At 44.2% G+C, this 19,216-nt stretch overlaps 1 protein-coding gene across 1 annotated transcript in view; it reads right to left on the bottom strand.

The window, feature by feature from the left end:
- The window catches only part of KAT2B (lysine acetyltransferase 2B), a 171,512-nt gene that overhangs the window by 107,116 nt on the left and 45,180 nt on the right, over positions 1 to 19,216 (bottom strand). The window contains exons 2-3 of the mRNA XM_073568154.1: positions 5,432 to 5,558; positions 2,455 to 2,600 (exon numbers count right to left, since the gene is read on the bottom strand). Of these exons, the coding sequence (XP_073424255.1) occupies positions 2,455 to 2,600; positions 5,432 to 5,558 (273 nt within the window). The remainder of the gene's footprint in view (positions 1 to 2,454; positions 2,601 to 5,431; positions 5,559 to 19,216) is intronic.

The raw sequence follows: 19,216 nt of genomic DNA, 5'->3' as shown, positions 1-19,216 counted from the left end.
GCCACCCTCCAGGAGGCAGAATATCCTGGACTCTGTGCTTTTGCTCCTAGCCTTGCCTTGTACCTGTGTATACTCTGGTCCCTGTGTCCTTGCTCCTCTACCTTTGTCTCGCACTGTTACCTTGTCTGAACTCTGTCCTACCTCTGTCTGTCAGTCTCCTTGTCTTTGACTTCTTTCGCTGCTGTGTCTTTCCTTGTGTTCTCTCTGTCTGCTTGTGCTCCGTACTCTTGCGGTTCTGCTTTGTCCTGGTTCTGCTGCTGCAGAACCTCTTGCTGCTCTACAGCTCTCCTCCGCAGCCTTGCGGTTTTCCTCCTGTGTGAACAGGTCCAAACCTGCTCCTTCATACTCCATTTCTTCCTGCCTGTACCAGTACCTGCATTTGCTGTGTGAACAGGTCTCTACCTGTTTCTCCATACACCATTCCCTCCTGTCTGTACTAGTACCTGCACCCGTTGTGTGTACAGGACCCTACCTATACAACACACCACTCCTTCCTGCCCAAGTCCTTGTGCCTTTCAAGTTGGTGCCTGCCGGCCCTGTGTCTCAGCCGTGCCTGCCGGCCCTGTGTCTCAGCCGTGCCGGCCGGCCCTGTGTCTCAGCCGTGCCGGCCGGCCCTGTGTCTCAGCCGTGCCGGCCGGCCCTGTGTCTCAGCCGTGCCCGCCTGCCCTGTGTCTCAGCCGTGCCCGCCTGCCCAGTGTCTCAGCTGTGTCCGTCTGCTACTCGTGCCTCTCACCCGTACCATCTCCCCAAGTCAGATCAGCAGCCACAGCTAGACACCACCCTGGAGTGGCACCTGGCAGCTGGCTGCCGCACAAGCCTGACCTTACCAATAGAGGCTCCAGTGAAATCCAAGGCAGCTGTCTTAGACATGCCCCTTCCAGGGTAGTCTGGTTTGTGTTAAAACCACAAAAAGAGGAAAAAATCCTCCAAAAAAATTCAGTTACAAACCAGACAGGCCCAAATGCATCTGCACTAATCCAGGGTGCAGCGGACCCAAGTAAAATGGCAGCTGCACAGGTGCATACATACCAAATGAAACAGCCAGCCTACAATCAGGGATTGGCCGTGTGGTACACCAGTGCAGAAAAAACAATCCGCATGTAGCAGTGTTCACAGAGGCTCCAGTGAAATCCAAGGCAGCTGTCTTAGACGTGCCCCTTCCAGGGTAGTCTGGTTTGTGGCACAGTGGGGCCACAACCCCCTGGCTCACGCCCACCAGTCAGGGCGTGAGCATGACACATACACAGATATACACCCACATACATAGATACACACATATACACATATTATACATACATATATACACAAACATGCACAGATGCACACATACATACGAATAGATACACACATATATATACCGTACATACATACACACATAGATACACACACACACATACATACATATACTGTACACACACACACACACACATGCATATACTAATTTTATGACCTCACGTGTTCAGATGAGCCATGGAGGAGGCCGCCCTAATAGTGCAGAGATCAGCTAAAGAAGACGACAGAACCCACTGTGGGGGATGGGGACACAGAACAGACAAGACTGATATCAGCCCCCTGATGCTGCCGTACTGTCCCGTGCAGTGAGCCTCCTCCCTCGACCTTCTCTTCTGTGAGATGCTGCAGCCTGCTGGTAATAGAACAGTGGAGGGAGCAGAAGACCCCCTGTAAGTCCTGCTCTTCCTCCACTGTTGTCCCCTGTGTGCTGTTCGGCCCCCTGATTACAGGTGAGCTCTCACCATTGGGATGCGTCATGCAGGAGCCAGCAGGACACAGACGGCAGTCAGTGAGCGCTCTCATCAGTCAGATGGGGAAAGCATTCATTGGCCAGCATCTCTCCCTGCATGACACGCCCTCTTTTTTGAACTCCTGCACTCTGCGAGCCGCTCTCTCCCCGGCTCTGGGTATTTGCATGATTATGGGAGGGAGTGAGAGGGGCCCGATGCTGCATGACACTGGGCCCCTCTCACTCCCGCCTGTAATCTTTACAAAGTGGCCCCATAACAGCTGCATATTATGCCGCTATGGGCAGTACACACCTGCCTGCTGGGGTCCACCCTCCACCTTCGGGCCCTGATGCAGTTGCACTGGCGGTATGTCCGCCCCTGGCTTTCATTAAACATTTTGCACCATTTGCCTTCTATAGTCCGTTGTACTTTTTAATGGCTTAGAATCAATCAGTAAGCTTGTTCTAAAAATCTGACGGGAGTTTGTAACTCACACTGGGCACCTCTCAGCTGATTTATGACCACAAGGCCACATCAAAGTTGAATGTGTAGGAAAGAAAAGCCAGTAAAAGTCAAATGGTGCAAACTTTTTAATGAAACTAAAAGCAAAAATAATTTTTAGTCCCAAATATATGCATTTTAGCAATAAAAAAAATCCCTCAAAGTATAACAGTCCATTTAACAACACTGCATTTCGGATGTCTCACAGTACCTTAAAGAGATAGAAATAGACTTGTTTGGTATCAGCATCTTCTTCCTTGTGGACACAAGTGAACAAATATTCCACATCAAGTGCAATCCCCAGGAGTCTATTAATTTCCTCTTCTGAGACATTCTCTAAATGGGAAACATGTGATGCTGAAAGACAATAAGGTTTAGTAAAGTAAAATTAATGTTGGAATATCGTGATAAATGGAAACTGCCTAACAGAGTTCGGCAAAAAGGTATGCAGGACCCTGGTCCAGGGACCATTTTGGTAGTCTGTGGCTGCCAGAGTGGAGCACTGTGAACCTCCACTACCTGTGGCATCCCCAGTGTCTTTTCTGATTAGTAGACCCTGTGATGTCATTACACTGTGACACTATTCATATAGCGCTTCCTCTTCAGAAGAGGCTGTGGGTGATGCACATAGGATGAGGTTCCTGGTGCTCTGGTTGCATTACGTGAAACTCTATGCTTTAGTTGCACACATAGACATTCTCCTAAGAAAGACAAAACTTCACTTTTACTTTATTAAATATTCAGGTTTTTTTTTACTGACCAACAGCTCTATAGTTGTTCAATAATAAAATTTATCATCAAAAAAAAAAATTGTCTAATAATTGTGTAGTCCCAATATTGGCACCACACAAGACAAAAGTCAGCCAAAATGACCATTTTAGCTAACCATTGTTTTACAATTATGCTAAAAGAGTAACTAAACCTTTGTTTCAATTTTACAATTTCACTCCGATGCTTTAGAATGCCGTGCCTTCAACTGACAAGCGCTGCTATGTAATTCTGGCTATTAGAAATCATATCACAGGGCTTGTCAGCTGAAGGGATGGCACTTCAAAGTTTCAGCTGGATTCAGGCAAAGGAGGAGAGTGAAGTCTGATCTTAGCTCAGACATGTATGGTGTAGGGGGACTCTGCTGAAGCTTTGAAATGCCGTCCCTTCAGCTGATAAGCCATGTGATTTACTTTCTAATAACAAGCACATTGCAGTGCTTGTCAGCTGAAGAGGTAGCACTACAAAGCAATGACAGGACCAGGGACGAGGAGGAGCGTGAAGTCTGATCTGAGCATGCGTACTTAGGACTGCTGTCACTCACAGAGGTAGCACCGCCTCAACCAATGATGTGTACTACTCAATAAGACAGATTCCAGTTTCCTGACCAGATCTAGCAGAGGCATAATCACAACAGAAGACTACATGACCCACATAGAGATGAACTTACAAGAACCGGGCAGGTATTAGGAGTATATTAGAAAAATGATTGTTAGAAAGAGTTAGAACATATGATAAGGGGTGAAATTAGTAGTGGAACACCTCTTTAATCTAATGTATAAGGGGGCCTTAAGTATATGACCAACGTAAGTCTACGTGCTATATTCAATTTCTTACATCTTAAAACTGTCTAGGCTCGAATTAGTTTATTCATCCTGGTTAACAGGTTCAAGCCATTATAATATCCCATCAATTATACCATTAAAGAGGTTTTCCAATATTTGATTTTTATTCCATAGGTAAGTCCAGTGCTGCCCCCGATTCTAGTTGATGGGCTGTAGCAATAGCGTCACAACTACACTGCACATAACTGGGTTCAGAGGTCTCATGCTGACTATATCACCACTGTGTCAAGTGATTGACTGCAGCAGTAATGTGAACTGTACTCTTGATATCAACACAGCCTGTCAATAAAGACCCAAAGGAAGCGGAGCAGAAGTGGGTGACTACAGCTTATTTTATTGCTTTTACAATGGGAAAGCCTTAGACGGTAGTCCCCAAACTTTCTTACTTTGGCGTTCAGTTTTGAGAAATAGTTGTGAACCAACGTGCCCTCCATCCCCCAAAGAGGTGTCACCAGAGTCTCCTACTACCCTCAAAAAGCACATTGTGCCGCTATCCATTCTAGGCAGTTTACTTACATTCAAGGATTCCCACTTTAGGCCTCTTTCACACTTCCGTTTTTGACAATCAGTCAAGATCTGCCAATTTTGAAAAAAAACGGATCCGCCATTTTTCTTTGCGGATCCGTTTTTTTCCCCATTGACTTTCATTATTGGCGGATCCTGACTGATTGCCGTCCGTTGCATCCGTTTTTTTGAGGATCCGCCACAAAGTTAGTGTCCGTCAACATCCTCAAAGATTTCCAAACGGAGCTTGCAACGTTTTTTTGGCCGGCGGATCCTCCAGACACTGAATTAACCCCAAAATCTGTCTGGGTGCCGGACAAAAAAAATCTCTCTCTCTCGGCCAGCGGTTCCTTTAATTTTCCTCATTTTCAGGATCCGTCTCAAAACAGATCCTGTGCCATCCGTTCACATCAGTTGAGAACGGATCCGCTTCTCTGCCTTTTTGGCGGATTTTAACTGATGCAAATAACTGAAGTGTGAAAGAGGCCTTACCCCTGTTTGTAATTGTTGCATGAAGAACTCCCACCAAACTACTGCATCCAGCTTCAACAACCCTTTAAAGAAAAATATCATACTATATCCAGATTACCAGGGCTGTGGAGTCGGTAAACTAAACCCGACTCCAACTCCTCAATTTCCATGACACCGACTCCTACTCCGCGACTTTGACTCCCTCATACCAGGGCTATGAAGTTGGTAAGCCAAAGTTCTGACTCCTCAATTTCCATGACACTGACTCCAACTCCAACAAAATGGGCTCAGACTCCACAGCCATGCAGAATACACATTAATCCTCCCACTTGCCAGTATATGCACATCCAGATCTGCTCTTCTGTGTGGGTCTACTCACAAAAGTTACCAACTGGAGACCTCTCTCTTCATAGCAGTTGGCTAGACTTTGTGCTAATCCACCAACTTGGCAGACAGCCACGAGCCAAACATCATGGGCCCTTGAACCACATTTGGTTCCCAAGACACAGGCTGGGGACCCATGACCTATGGAATATAAAAAATGGGAAGGCACTCTAATATTAATTCTATTTGTAATATATAATAGAACATTTTTCTTACCAAGAGTGTGAGCACAACTACGACATGGCTCTGTGAGACTCACAACTGTCTGCTGAAAATCCATTCTGGGTGGTGTGGGAGGAGGATTGGGGTTCTTCCATCCATTGCATTTACATGTCTCATCAGCCTGAAATGGCATAAAACATACCTAGTTACATGAAAAGTTACTTGGAATGTTTTGTTTCCGATTTCTTACTTTACCCAACAAGTCCTAAAATGGGTTTTCCTAAGAACAAATTACATTTTAATTAATAGATCTTGGAATAAAAATAAGTTTCACAATTGGATGTGTTAAAAATTATGATCTGTGCTGATAAGACAGAGCTCAACATTCAGAGAACTGCAAATTCTGCAGCAAAACAACAGCAAGCAATACATCGCTGCAATCAGTCTTTGCCCCTCCATCAAGCTAATTTCAGATAATGTAGCAAAAACCCAGTGACAAATTCCCATTAACGTGAACATTGGTGAGAACCGAACAATTGGAAAACTTCACCACCTTCTTCGGGGTATTGAGTACTGATTTTTTTTTCCTTTTCCTAATCTTTGTTAGCAAGCTGTTATGGAAGTCCCACGTGTACTTATTATGTAGGGGAACTTTTTGTCATATATGAAGAAAGTCTTCAAATTGCAACATTTCCACATTTGACAAAGCAAGATGGGATGAAGACTTCTTCTGCCAAACCAAACATAAGCCAGGTGAGGCTGGTTTCACATTTGCGTTTTTTAGCGCTGGAAAAAAACGCATACGTGCGCATGCGATTTTTCCCCTATATTTAACATGGGTGCGCATACCTGCGCGCTTGTAAGCGATTTTCATGCGCTGCGTTTTTTTGGGGTGTGCGTTGGTATTTTCCAGACGCTGCATGTTGCATTTTTTGGTCCTTGAAAAAAATCGCATGCGCACGTATGCGCACGTTTTGCGCTAAAAATGGCCATTATAGCCTATGGATGCGCATACGTGCGCACTGGCATGCGCAGGTATGCGATTTTTTAGCGCTGCGTTTTTTGGGTGGTGTCCACTTTTTATCCTAGTTAGAATCTTCTAAAGTCAAAAAAAAAAAGTCTATATAAAGGAGGTGCCTGCCAAAACTCTGCCACTACTACACTAGACAGATTGAAGAGCAGACATTCAACCAAGAACCCATTATATCAGCGAAGAATGTGAGTATATTACATTATATGCCTGTCCTTTTAAATTATGTATGTACTAATGATTTTTATTATTTTTACATGCAGTATGTCTTCAGAATCTGAGTATTCCCCATCGCGGCAGGAATTGGCGCAAGCAGACCGTGAGGTGATTATTTTCGTGCATCTGGTAAGTATATCTGCTGCTTCTCCAAATCTCTTACGTTTTTTTCAACTTTCAGACATCGTCATCATCATCTGTGGACGGGAATAGTGAGGGCGAAGAGCAGGAGCAGCGAAGCCAAGTCCCGGTGGTGATACGGAATGTAAGTATCAAATGATTTGTAATGTTCTTTATTTTTTTTTTATCTTCTATTTTTACTCTTTTTTTTGTTTCTTTTTTTGTAACTTTTTAGTCAATTTAAATTTGATTATTCTAATGAATGTGTTTTGTCTAGGTTCCACAACGGGATGAAGACGTCTACCTGGATAATGAGCAGCTCATCAGCCTGGTCCAGGAGCGTTCGCCGTTGTGGGACAGCCGTGACCGGCTGTACAAGGACAATGTGGTGACCCGGCGGCTATGGAATGAGGTGGCCGCAGCGTTGATGGATGGCTGGGACAGCGCCACAGCATCCGCCAAAAAGGCGTTTAGTGAGTATTTCCCTGCTCTGTATTGTGCCGCAGTGACTGTTGTCCTTGACGGCACTGTTGGGTTTCGTGCTAGGCGTATTCTAGCAGGAAACCCAACAGTGTCATCGTGGTCTACAGTGACTGCTTTGAGTGTTGTATTGCTACATTGTGACGCAGTGACTGTTGTCCTTGACGGCACTGTTGGGTTTCGTGCTAGGTGTATTCTAGCAGGAAACCCAACAGTGTCATCGGGGTCTACAGTGACTGCTTTGAGTATTGTATTGCTACATTGTGCCGCAGTGACTGTTGTCCTTGACGGCACTGTTGGGTTTCGTGCTAGGCTTATTCTAGCAGGAAACCCAACAGTGTCATCGGGGTCTACAGTGACTGCTTTGAGTATTGTATTGCTACATTGTGCCGCAGTGACTGTTGTCCTTGACGGCACTGTTGGGTTTCGTGCTAGGCGTATTCTAGCAGGAAACCCAACAGTGTCATCGGGGTCTACAGTGACTGCTTTGAGTATTGTATTGCTACATTGTGCCGCAGTGACTGTTGTCCTTGACGGCACTGTTGGGTTTCGTGCTAGGCGTATTCTAGCAGGAAACCCAACAGTGTCATCGGGGTCTACAGTGACTGCTTTGAGTTTTGTATTGCTACATTGTGCCGCAGTGACTGTTGTCCTTGACGGCACTGTTGGGTTTCGTGCTAGGCGTATTCTAGCAGGAAACCCAACAGTGTCATCGGGGTCTACAGTGACTGCTTTGAGTATTGTATTGCTACATTGTGCCGCAGTGACTGTTGTCCTTGACGGCACTGTTGGGTTTCGTGCTAGGTGTATTCGAGCAGGAAACCCAACAGTGTCATCGGGGTCTACAGTGACTGCTTTGAGTATTGTATTGCTACATTGTGCCGCAGTGACTGTTGTCCTTGACGGCACTGTTGGGTTTCGTGCTAGGCGTATTCTAGCAGGAAACCCAACAGTGTCGTCGGGGTCTACAGTGACTGCTTTGAGTATTGTATTGCTACATTGTGCCGCAGTGACTGTTGTCCTTGACGGCACTGTTTTTTTTTTTTATCAACAGTGGACAAAGTCCGAACACGTTGGCGTTCGATCAAGGACCGCTTCAACAGTGATGTTCGTGCTGAGGGCCAGGTTCGCAGTGGATCTGCGTCAAGGACCAGAACTAGATACCGTCACTATCACGCGTTGCAGTTCCTAAGACCGGTCCTTGCCACAAGATCGTAAGTATTATACATTTTGGGTTTTTATTTTTATTAATCTGTGTTTTTCTAATCCACAGCTGATGCTTCTTGTAAAGGCATGGTAGTAATGATTTTCCTTTCTTCCACAGCACCTGGAGCAGCACCCTGCAACCTGGCCCTGGAGCGGTCCTTCCTCGGACGTCCTCTGACCCGTCCCAGCCATCCGACAGCCAGGAAGCACCTTGCAGGTCCCACACACACACAGCTGGTGACCAGGAAGCTGGGCCATCAGGTGTTCCCCTGTCCCAGGTCTCTGCCACTGGTTATGCGGGCACTACCCGCCAGCGGCAGAGGGCCTTGGACAGGAATGTCTTGCCCGAGTTTATGCATTTGAGCGAGACATTTAATTCCAGCCTCAAGTCACTGTCCGACAGAGTTGAAAGCGGTTTTGCACTGATGGAACGTGGTTTTAACCACTTTGAACACCGCTTCAATTCTGTAGAACAGCGCCTTGACCGTCTGGAGGCCGACCTCAACAGACCAGCACACCATTTTTTTAGTAAGATTGAAAAGGGCATGGCGGAACACCTTAGTCCTGATCAACAGCTGAATGTGCTGCAGGCCTGCAACAATGCTTTCTTGCAGGCTATGCAGCATAATCGGTACGGTCAGCAGTCAGTGGTGTCCTTTCCACCTGTGCCACCATTGACTCGCTTCACCTCACTACCGACTTGTGCTGCATACCACTGCACGGACACCTCTCTTCAAAGCCAGGACACCCACCGTTACACCACCACAAGTCTGAGTGCAGCTGGTCACTTCACCGACACCACCATGGCAAGCGCTGCTCCTGTCTGGAGCACCACCGCCAATCCCATGCATGCGTGGAGCTCAGCCACCACTAGGCAAACATGGAACAGCCCTGCCGCTACAACAACATGTAGTAGCCCTGCCACCACCACTCTGCAAACCTGGACCATCACTGCCGCCACCAGTCCTCCTGCAAGGACGAGCACTGACAACGAAGAGCAGCAGCAGCCACCTCAGCAGCAGCAGCCACCTCAGCAGCAGCCACCTCAGCAGCAGCCGCCACCTCAGCAGCAGCAGCAACCACCTCAGCAGCAGCAGCCACCTCAGCAGCAGCCGCAACCTCAGCAGCAGCAGCCACCTCAGCAGCAGCCGCCACCTCAGCAGCAGCAGCCACCTCAGCAGCAGCCGCCACCTCAGCAGCAGCCGCCACCTCAGCAGCAGCAGCCATACCAGCAGACGGGGGACCTGCATTCCATATTTGCCCCTAGTTCAAGGCGAAATCAATCAAGGCGGGCATTCGGCCAAAGTCGGTCCAGGCACACAAGCCTACGGCGACATGCCATTACAACTAATGTACCTGAACAGATTTCCTCTCCTACAAGTGTTCCTACTTTAATTCCCTTAACTGGACTACCTTCCCCCACAAGTTTTGTTGCCCCTTCCCCTCAAACACCGTCTTCAACTGCAAGTGTTGCATATTCCCTGCACACCCCCAAATTGAAACCATCTGCCCCCAAACGCCGTAAAAAATAATTTTTAGTTTTATTTTTGTGATAAAAAATAAATTTACATTTGTGGTTCACCATTAATAAGTTTCATTAATGTTGTTTGCGCCGCTCACACACACTGATGGGTAAATACATGTTAAAAACAAACCCAAGGGCTAGTATAGTCATATGTGAAATACCACGGCCTAGTATAGTCATTCCAAGGCCTAGTGTAATAACTCTATTTTTACCAAATAGAATCTGGTTTCATGAAAAACAAACTGTTGAAACTTGTCTAAAAAATAAGTTTCTTTCTAGTTTCACCAGTTTGTTTTTTGTGAAACAAGATGCTAGTTGTTAAAAATCGAGTTTTTACAGTAGGCCTTGGTATGACTATACTAGGCCGTGGTATTTCACATATTACTATACTACTAGCCCCAAGGCCTACTATACTCATATTTGAAATACCACGGCCTAGTATAGTCATTACAAGGCCTAGTGTAATAACTCTAGTTTTACCAAATATAATCTGGTTTCATGAAAAACAAACTGTTGAAACTTGTCTAAAAAATAAGTTTATTTCTAGTTTCACCAGTTTGTTTTTTGTGAAAAAAGATGCTAGTTGTTTAAAATCGAGTTATTACAGTAGGCCTTGGTATGACTATACTAGGCCGTGGTATTTCACATATTACTATACTACTAGCACCAAGGCCTACTATACTCATATTTGAAATACCACGGCCTAGTATAGTCATTCCAAGGCCTAGTGTAATAACTCTATTTTTACCAAATAGAATCTGGTTTCATGAAAAACAAACTGTTGAAACTTGTCTAAAAAATAAGTTTCTTTCTAGTTTCACCAGTTTGTTTTTTGTGAAACAAGATGCTAGTTGTTAAAAATCGAGTTATTACAGTAGGCCTTGGTATGACTATACTAGGCCGTGGTATTTCACATATTACTATACTACTAGCCCCAAGGCCTACTATACTCATATTTGAAATACCACGGCCTAGTATAGTCATTACAAGGCCTAGTGTAATAACTCTAGTTTTACCAAACTGTTGAAACTTGTCAAGTTTTGTGAAACAAGATACTAGTTTGCCAAAATCGAGTAGGCCTTGTGGCCTTGTTATGACTATACTAGGCCGTGGTATTTCACATATGAATATACTAGTAGGCACAAGGCCTAATATACTCATGTTTGAAATACCACGGCCTAGTATAGTCATTCCAAGGCCTAGTGTAACTTACTTGTATTCCCCATGGACTTTCATTGGGGTTGGGTTTTGAGGGTTGTGTTTTGAGAAAATCACATACTTTGTTTTAAACTAGTTGCACAATTTTCGATTGAAAAAAAAATTGTTTCATGATTCATGGCCTGCAGCTTTGCTCATTCCAATATATTTCACGCAGACTAGCAATGCTGAATTTTAACTCATATGTGTATTTAACTGCCCAGGTGTGTGAACATAAAAAAATTCAGTTATACATGGGAAGTTTTTTAATTAATTGGAGTTTAAAAAATATAGTGCACTCAGTAATGGTATCAAATAAGGATTTTTATTACCATAAACAACAACATTACACCATTTCATCTTGCCAGTGCACCCGTCCTACATCAGAAATAAAGTAGGCCGCAAATTTGTCCCTCATTTGGCCAACTTCAACGGATGACCTGAGAGTGTGCTGAGTGAATTCAGGCAATGGGTTAGGAGCATCATCGTCCAGTTCAAAGGTCGGGTGCTCTTTAGCCATCACAAAGTTATGTAGAACCACACAGGCCTTCACCACCTCATCGACTGTTTCAAGTTTAAGATTAATGGCCGTGCCCAGAATTCGCCATCTGGAAACAAGAATCCCAAAAGCACACTCGACAGTTCTTCTGGCCCTGGTCAGCCTGTAATTAAATATTTTTTTGGTGTGGTCCAAGTCCCGGCTGGAGTAGGGTTTCAGTAAGTTTCCGCACATTTGAAAAGCCTCATCGCCAACCATTACAAAGGGCAGTGGCGGAGCTTCGGTGTGAGGAAGAGGCCGTGGCATAGGGAAATTAAATTGGTTGCCATACAACCTCCGGCCCATGTCTGAGTTTTTAAAAGCCTGCGAGTCATTACCACGGCCAAATGCTCCAATGTCCACTGCTACAAACATACATCCGGCATCCGCAATTGCAATGAGTACTATTGAAAAGTACTTTTTGTAATTATAGTACTCAGATCCCGTTCTTTGGGGTTTGATGATCCGTATGTGTTTCCCATCAACAGCTCCCAAACAGTTGGGAAAATTGCATACTGTCCAGAATTTGTCAGCAATTTCCATCCACTTTTCAGCGGTGGGCAGGGGCATAAATTCTGGGCAAAGAACATTCCAGAGAGCCCGGCAGGTGTCAGCAACAATTCCAGACAAGGTAGAGATTCCAATACGGTACTGGAAGTGTAGTGAGGATAGGGTTTCTCCAGTCGCCAGGAATCTGTGAACAGACAAAGAAGTAAAATTAATATTTATGTATATTATTTTTAAAAACTATAAAATAAGATATTAGTACATTCACGAAAACTAATTACCCAAGGTTTTGAATACTAAATTTCCATAAAAAAACATCAGACCACACCCCTTTGTTTTTAAAACATACCGTAATGTCACCAGTAGCCGTTCCTCAGGAGGAATCGCACGACGGAGCTGTGTGTCCTGTCTCCGGATGGATTGTTGGACACGAGCAAGCAAATCCATGAAACTTTCGTGGGACATCCGGATATAATCATTAAATTTCTCCGGGTTTGCACGTAGCTCGCTGTAGAGGGTGTGGTATGCCCCACGGCTCTCCCGGAGTTCAACAATCGGATGTATCCACATACGCCGCCGTCTTCGCTGCCTCTCTCTCTTCCTTTGTTCATGGCAAGCAACTGCATACGCCTGAGCCATCGCGATGTCCAAATCCAAGTTGAAGTGAAAACTCTTCCAGCGCAGATCCATGGTCACGAGAAGAATCAAGCAAATGTGAAGAATACTGTAGACAAGGTCTATATATATTAACATACCACACCCACAATGAAGTCCCATTGGTCTTGTGTGTTGTTGAATGGTTGTATTTTCTTTTTTGTGGGGTTTTTCCAAAATCTGTAAAAAAACGCAAACGCACAAAAAACGCATACAAACGCGCAAAAACGCTGCGTTTTTTTCCTGCATGCGCATTAAAATGCTGGAAAAAAACGCAGCGTTTGTATGCATTTGTATGCGTTTTTTTAATGCGTTTTTTTGCGGGAAAAACGCGCTGCAAAAAAAAGCAAGTGTGAAACTAGCCTGACAACTGTTTTTTATTTAGTATCTGATCGCTGCAGATTAGCTTTAAAAACGGCTGGCCATACATATCATACTTATTACCTGCAACTCCATTCATGAAACCCATGGACAATCAGGTCCACACCAGAATAGGAATGCTGTTTTTAAGCAACTTTGGCTAATAAATAAAAATAATTTCGAACTACAGTTGAACAAAACAATTTGCTCAGTTTCAGTGGGACCTGAAACTTCCTCATCCCACATTCAAATGCCACAATCATGGGCACCTTTGGCATATACGAGGGTATAGTAATTACAAGAGATGCCCACTTGAGTGCCAGTGGAGGACATCTGCACTGCCTTGTCAGACTACCACAGAATATTGAGAATCATATCAGAGAAAAAAGCACTAACAAGAACCAAGGTACTAAAAAGTGAAAACTTTATTGAAACAAAAATAAAACAAATCGTACAAAATAGAAGGGAAAGTGTCAGTGGTAAGCCAAAAATAGTGGAACCACGGTAAAAGTCAAGCAAAGAACCACAGGCAATATAGACATTAATAAGAGTACAAATTTGTTCAAAAGTGCATGTGCATTGTGCAAAAAGGTGTACCTGTGCAAATATTATAGGTGTTAAATGTATGTAGAGACAGCGGTACACTTGAGAGGTAGAGAAAGTCCAAAATGGATGTATGCCAGAATAAGGAAAAATGTGCAGAGCAAAAAGACGTAAAAAAGAGTTACATGTGTGCCTCTGGGGTTACCTGTAGGACCGTGGTGTCACCCACCCAACGCGCGTTTCAGTGCAGTGTCTTCTTCCGGGGGGATCATGGACAATCAGGTCCACATCAGAATATGAAAGCTGTTTGTAAGCACTTTTGGCTAATACATAAGAATCATTTCGAACTACATTTGAACAAAACAATTTGCTCTGTTTCAGTGGGATCTGAACCTTCCTCGTCCCACACTCAAATGCCACAATCATGGGCACCTTTGGCATATACGAGGCCTCCAAGAGGGCAGAGGGCATAGTAATTACAAAGATGCCCACCTGAGTGCCAATGGAGGAAGTCTGCACTGCCTTGTCAGATTATCACAGAATATTAATGTGCACACCGGAGAAGGGTCCTGCAAATATTTTGCTCTGGACCCCTTATAATATCCATGTTACCAAATAAGTCATTTGGTAAGGGTTGTCTTTATAAGACCACTTGAAGTCAATGAGAAAAGTGACAACCATTTTGGTGATAAGCTTCTGATTGGTGGGCAAGCAATGGCTGGTGGACCCATATCGGTCACAAGAATCGGAGTCTCAAAATTCACTGTGTGAATGGAGTGACAGTTTGCAGGCAGAACCATCACTTTATTTACTGTGTAATGGGCAGCTGAAGGCAGCCAAGTCCTTTACCAAGTTATCTGTAGCAGTCCCATAGCCAGCGAACAGAACAATGGTCACGCATGTGCACTACTGTTCTATTCACACAGAGGATTTTGGAACCACTTTTCGTAAAACTGATGAATCCCTTTGAGAATACCACCACCAATCTGCCAATTATCACCTTTCCTCTGAATTGGTGAACCATTAACGTTTAAAAATATTCTATAATATTACACCAATACACCCAATTCATACAGAGTATGTCCAGGTTTCAGGTAGTTTTCCAAGGCAATTGTAAAAACAAGTAAAGGTCCCTTTACATTTAGCGACGCACCAGCAATCCCGACCACGATATGACCCGGTCAGGATCGCTGGTGCATCGCTAAATGGTCGCTAGTGAGCAGCCATACAGGCAGATCTCACCAGCAACGCAGCAGCGGTCGTACTCACCTTTCAGACGCGGCGAGTGTGTCCGTCTTCCGCCTGCGTCCATGGCTCGCTCGTCGGTGCCAGTAGGAAGCCGACGACGAGAAATGGACCAGGCCGATCTCGCGCGATCAGCGATAACCAGCGGGGGAGCCGGTCGGAGGTAAATATCACATGTAGCGATATCGCTAGCAATATCGCTGCTGCGTCACAAAATCGGTGACGCTTTAGCGATATTGCTTGCGATATCGCTATGTGTAAAGCCCCCTTAAACCCTGTTTTGCCCATTTCACATTTTTTCAGCAGGATTTTAAAAAAAGAACAAATAAAAAAATCATGAAATCAGTGGCACGGGTGCCCATCCTTCATATTGATGGTTGCAATAAAACATTAATTTCACAACAAGTGAGAGTATAATCTAACACACAATGCCCCAGATTACACGGAAATCTTACACCGAAGTCATATCTAATTCTACTGTGCATTATACAGGGCGAGCCATGTATATACACCTAAATAAAATGGGAATGGTTGGTGATATCAACTTCCTGTTTGTGGCACATTAGTATATGGGAGGGGGAAAACTTTTCAAGATGGGTGGTGACCATGGCGGCCATTTTGAACTTGGCCATTTTGGATCCAACTTTATTTTTTCCAGTGGGAAGAGGGTCATGTGACACATCAAACTTATTGAGAATTTCACAATAAAAACAATGGTGTGCTTGGTTTTAACATAACTATTCTTTCATGAGTTATTAACAAGTTTCTCTTTGTTTACAGCCATTGACATGTCGCAGAGGTTAACACGTGAGGAGCGGATAGAAATTGTGCTGATGTCTGATGATTTCAGTACCAGGGTCATTGCAGCAGATTTCAATACAAGACACCATACGCAAGAATACTGTCACCATTCCCATTTTATTTAAGTGTATCCATATAAATGGCCCACCCAAAAAAGTTTGCCTCATCGCTGAACATAATGTTCTGTGTAAACTGAGGGTCCTGTTCCAATTTTTGCTTTGCCCATTCTGCAAATTCAGCGTGCCAATCTGGGTCACCAACCATTCCCATTTTATTTATGAGTATCCATATAAATGGCCCACCCTGTACATCGATCAGCAATATAACTAAAACCATCTGTCCAATAATTCTGATATTCACAGACCCTATGTAGAAAATTGTGCTGGTGGACAAGCGGTCAGCACTGGTACTCTGACTAGTCTGGTTGACCTTTCTTTGTCTACTTTTCATAGGTACTAACTTCTATACACCTAGCACAAAACCACAAATCATACAGTTTTGGAGATCCTCTGAAATCTAGCAATTACAAGTCACTCACATTCTGAAGCCTGACAACAGATAGCTGCTGGCCAAACGATGGTTCGATGGTTCGACCGGCAGCTATTTCTCTTGACTCCTTTATGCACAGAAATAAGAATGCCTCCATACACATTAGACTGATGGCTGACTAGGCCGATACCGGCAGATTTGGCCAACGCTGTCTAATGCGTATGGGGACCTTAACACTTGCCTAGTTATCCTGCCTCCAACACATCATTAGTCTGTGTTTTTAATGTTATCGGTGATCGACGTACATGAAAATATAGAGTAAATTGCAATTTTCACTCCAGCAAGTGAAAAAAAACAAACAAGTAACACATAAGGATCTAATGGAGACGGCATCTCCTGAACTGAAACAAATTAATTGCATCCAATTACTTACGCATTCACACACTCTTTATGCAAATTAACGACATGGTTAGCACTTCCCTGGAAGGCAGTATAAGAGCTGGAAAACACAACCACAACCCACCAGAGAGGTGGGCTATGACTGTAATCCGCAGCAGGGAAGGGAGCACCTGGGTACACCAAGATATCCAGCAAGATTACACCAAGCAGCTGGGGAAATAATAAGACCACGGAGCAGTAAATGCCTCGAAGATTTAAGGCGGAATTCTTACCTTTCCCATCTGTGAATCTGTAACAATATGACATACTAATAAAATAAGCTAATCCATTAATATAAAGCTATTTCTTAGGAAACAAATTTATTTCATGGACTTATTTCACCCTGCTTAGAGAGGTGATTGATTTTTCTTTGCTTTATTTATGAGGAAGAAAAATGCATACTGTGAATTTATGAAGAAGTATTGGAAAGAAAAATATTTTTTGTACCGGCCTATTATTTAATCGTTTAATGTTAAGTTTACCGTTTAACATTTTTTAATGTGTATATTATATATATATATATATATATATATATATATATATATATATATATATATATATATATTACACACACACACACACACACACACACACACACACACACACACATACACATATATATTTATAAATCCATATTACTGTCTCTATATAAAAATAAACTCTTGCAATATACTGAATCAGACCCTGCATCTATATATAATCGTATTATCATGTCTGCCTGTAACTGAAATCCTGCGTCGCTGATTGGTCACGGCCTAACTGCCACGACCAATCAGCGACAGTCGCTTAGTCGTCGTGGCAACACGGCCGCATCGCTTATTGTACAGGCACATTACAGCAGTTCAAGGCATCACTGCTGCGTCGCTCATTACACAGGCACAGTCCTGTACATATACAATACATTAGGTAAGAGCAGAACAGTGACTGCAGCTCTGGGTGTAACAGGAGTACATTAGGTAACAGCAGAACAGTAACTGCAGCTCTGGCTGTAACTGGAGTACAATACATTAGGTAAGAGCAGAACAGTGATTGCAGCTCTGGGAGTAACTGGAGTACAATACATTAGGTAAAAGCAGAACAGTGACTGCTGCTCTGGGAGTAACTGGAGTGCAATACATTAGGTAACAGCAGAACAGTGACTGCAGCTCTGGGTGTAACAGGAGTACACTACATTAGGTAACAGCAGAACAGAGACTGCAACTCTGGGTGTAACAGGAGTACATTAGGTAACAGCAGAACAGTGACTGCAGATCTGAGTGTAACTGGAGTACAATACATTAGGTAACAGCAGAACAGTGACTGCAGCTCTGGGTGTAACAGGAGTACATTAGGTAACAGGAGAACAGTGACTGCAGCTCTGGGTGTAACAGGAGTACATTAGGTAACAGGAGAACAGTGACTGCAGATCTGGGTGTAACTGGAGTACAATACATTAGGTAAGAGCAGAACAGTGACTGCAGCTCTGGGTGTAATTGAGTACATTTGGTAAGATCTGAACAGTGACTGCAGCTCTGGCTGTAACAGGAGTATAATACATTAGGTAAGAGCAGAATGGTGACTGCAGCTCTGGGTGTAACTGGACTACAATACATTAGGTAACAGCAGAACAGTGACTGCAGCTCTGGGAGTAACTGGAGTACAATACATTAGATAATAGCAGAACAGTGACAGCAGCTCTGGGTGTAACTGGAGTAATACATTAGGTAACAGCAGAACAGTGACTGCAGCTCTGGCTGTAACTGGAGTACAATACATTAGGTAACAGCAGAACAGTGACAGCAGCTCCGGGTGTAACAGGAGTATAATACACTAGATGGTGGCCCGATTCTATTCCATTGGGTATTTTAGAGTCTCTGTTAAAATAAAAAATAGTAATATACTCACCTTCCGACGGCCCCCAGTCTCTGTCCCTCCTCTCACCACACGCCCGGCATTTTCCGGTGCCAGTTATGCTTAGCGGGAAGGGCTGAAGATGATGTCACTCTCGCGAGAGCGCAACGTCATCAGCGGTGTTTCGCGCAAAGCATTACTGGAACCGGAAGATGCCAGGAGCGAGGAGAGGAGAAAGAGTCCAGGGGCCGTCGGGAGGGGAGTATATAACTATTTTTTATTTTAACAGAGACTCTAGAATACCCGATGCGATAGAATCAGGCCACCATCTAGTTTTGTATAAAGGCCCTTGGTGCTTCTAGTCTAAGGAAGGAGTGTGTGATGGTGACAACACTGTGAGGAGTGTGACAGTGACAACAGTTGTGATAGTGACAACACTGAGGAGCAGTGTATGATAGTGACAACAGTAAGGGTACCGTTACAGTTAGCGACGCTCCAGCGATCCCGACAATGATACGACCTGGTAAGGGTCGCTGGTGCGTCGCTACATGGTCGCTAGTAAGCTGTCAAACAGACAGATCTATTCAAAGATGCAGCAACGATCCGGCGATCCGTATAACGACCTCGGCGGTCGTTGGGACCTTGTCACACAGCAGCTTT

This window comes from Dendrobates tinctorius, unplaced genomic scaffold (genome assembly GCF_039654945.1).
Source record: "Dendrobates tinctorius isolate UK_male_01 unplaced genomic scaffold, ASM3965494v1 ptg000005l, whole genome shotgun sequence".
NCBI lineage: Eukaryota > Metazoa > Chordata > Amphibia > Anura > Dendrobatidae > Dendrobates > Dendrobates tinctorius.
This window is presented reverse-complemented; position numbering and strand designations above follow the sequence as displayed.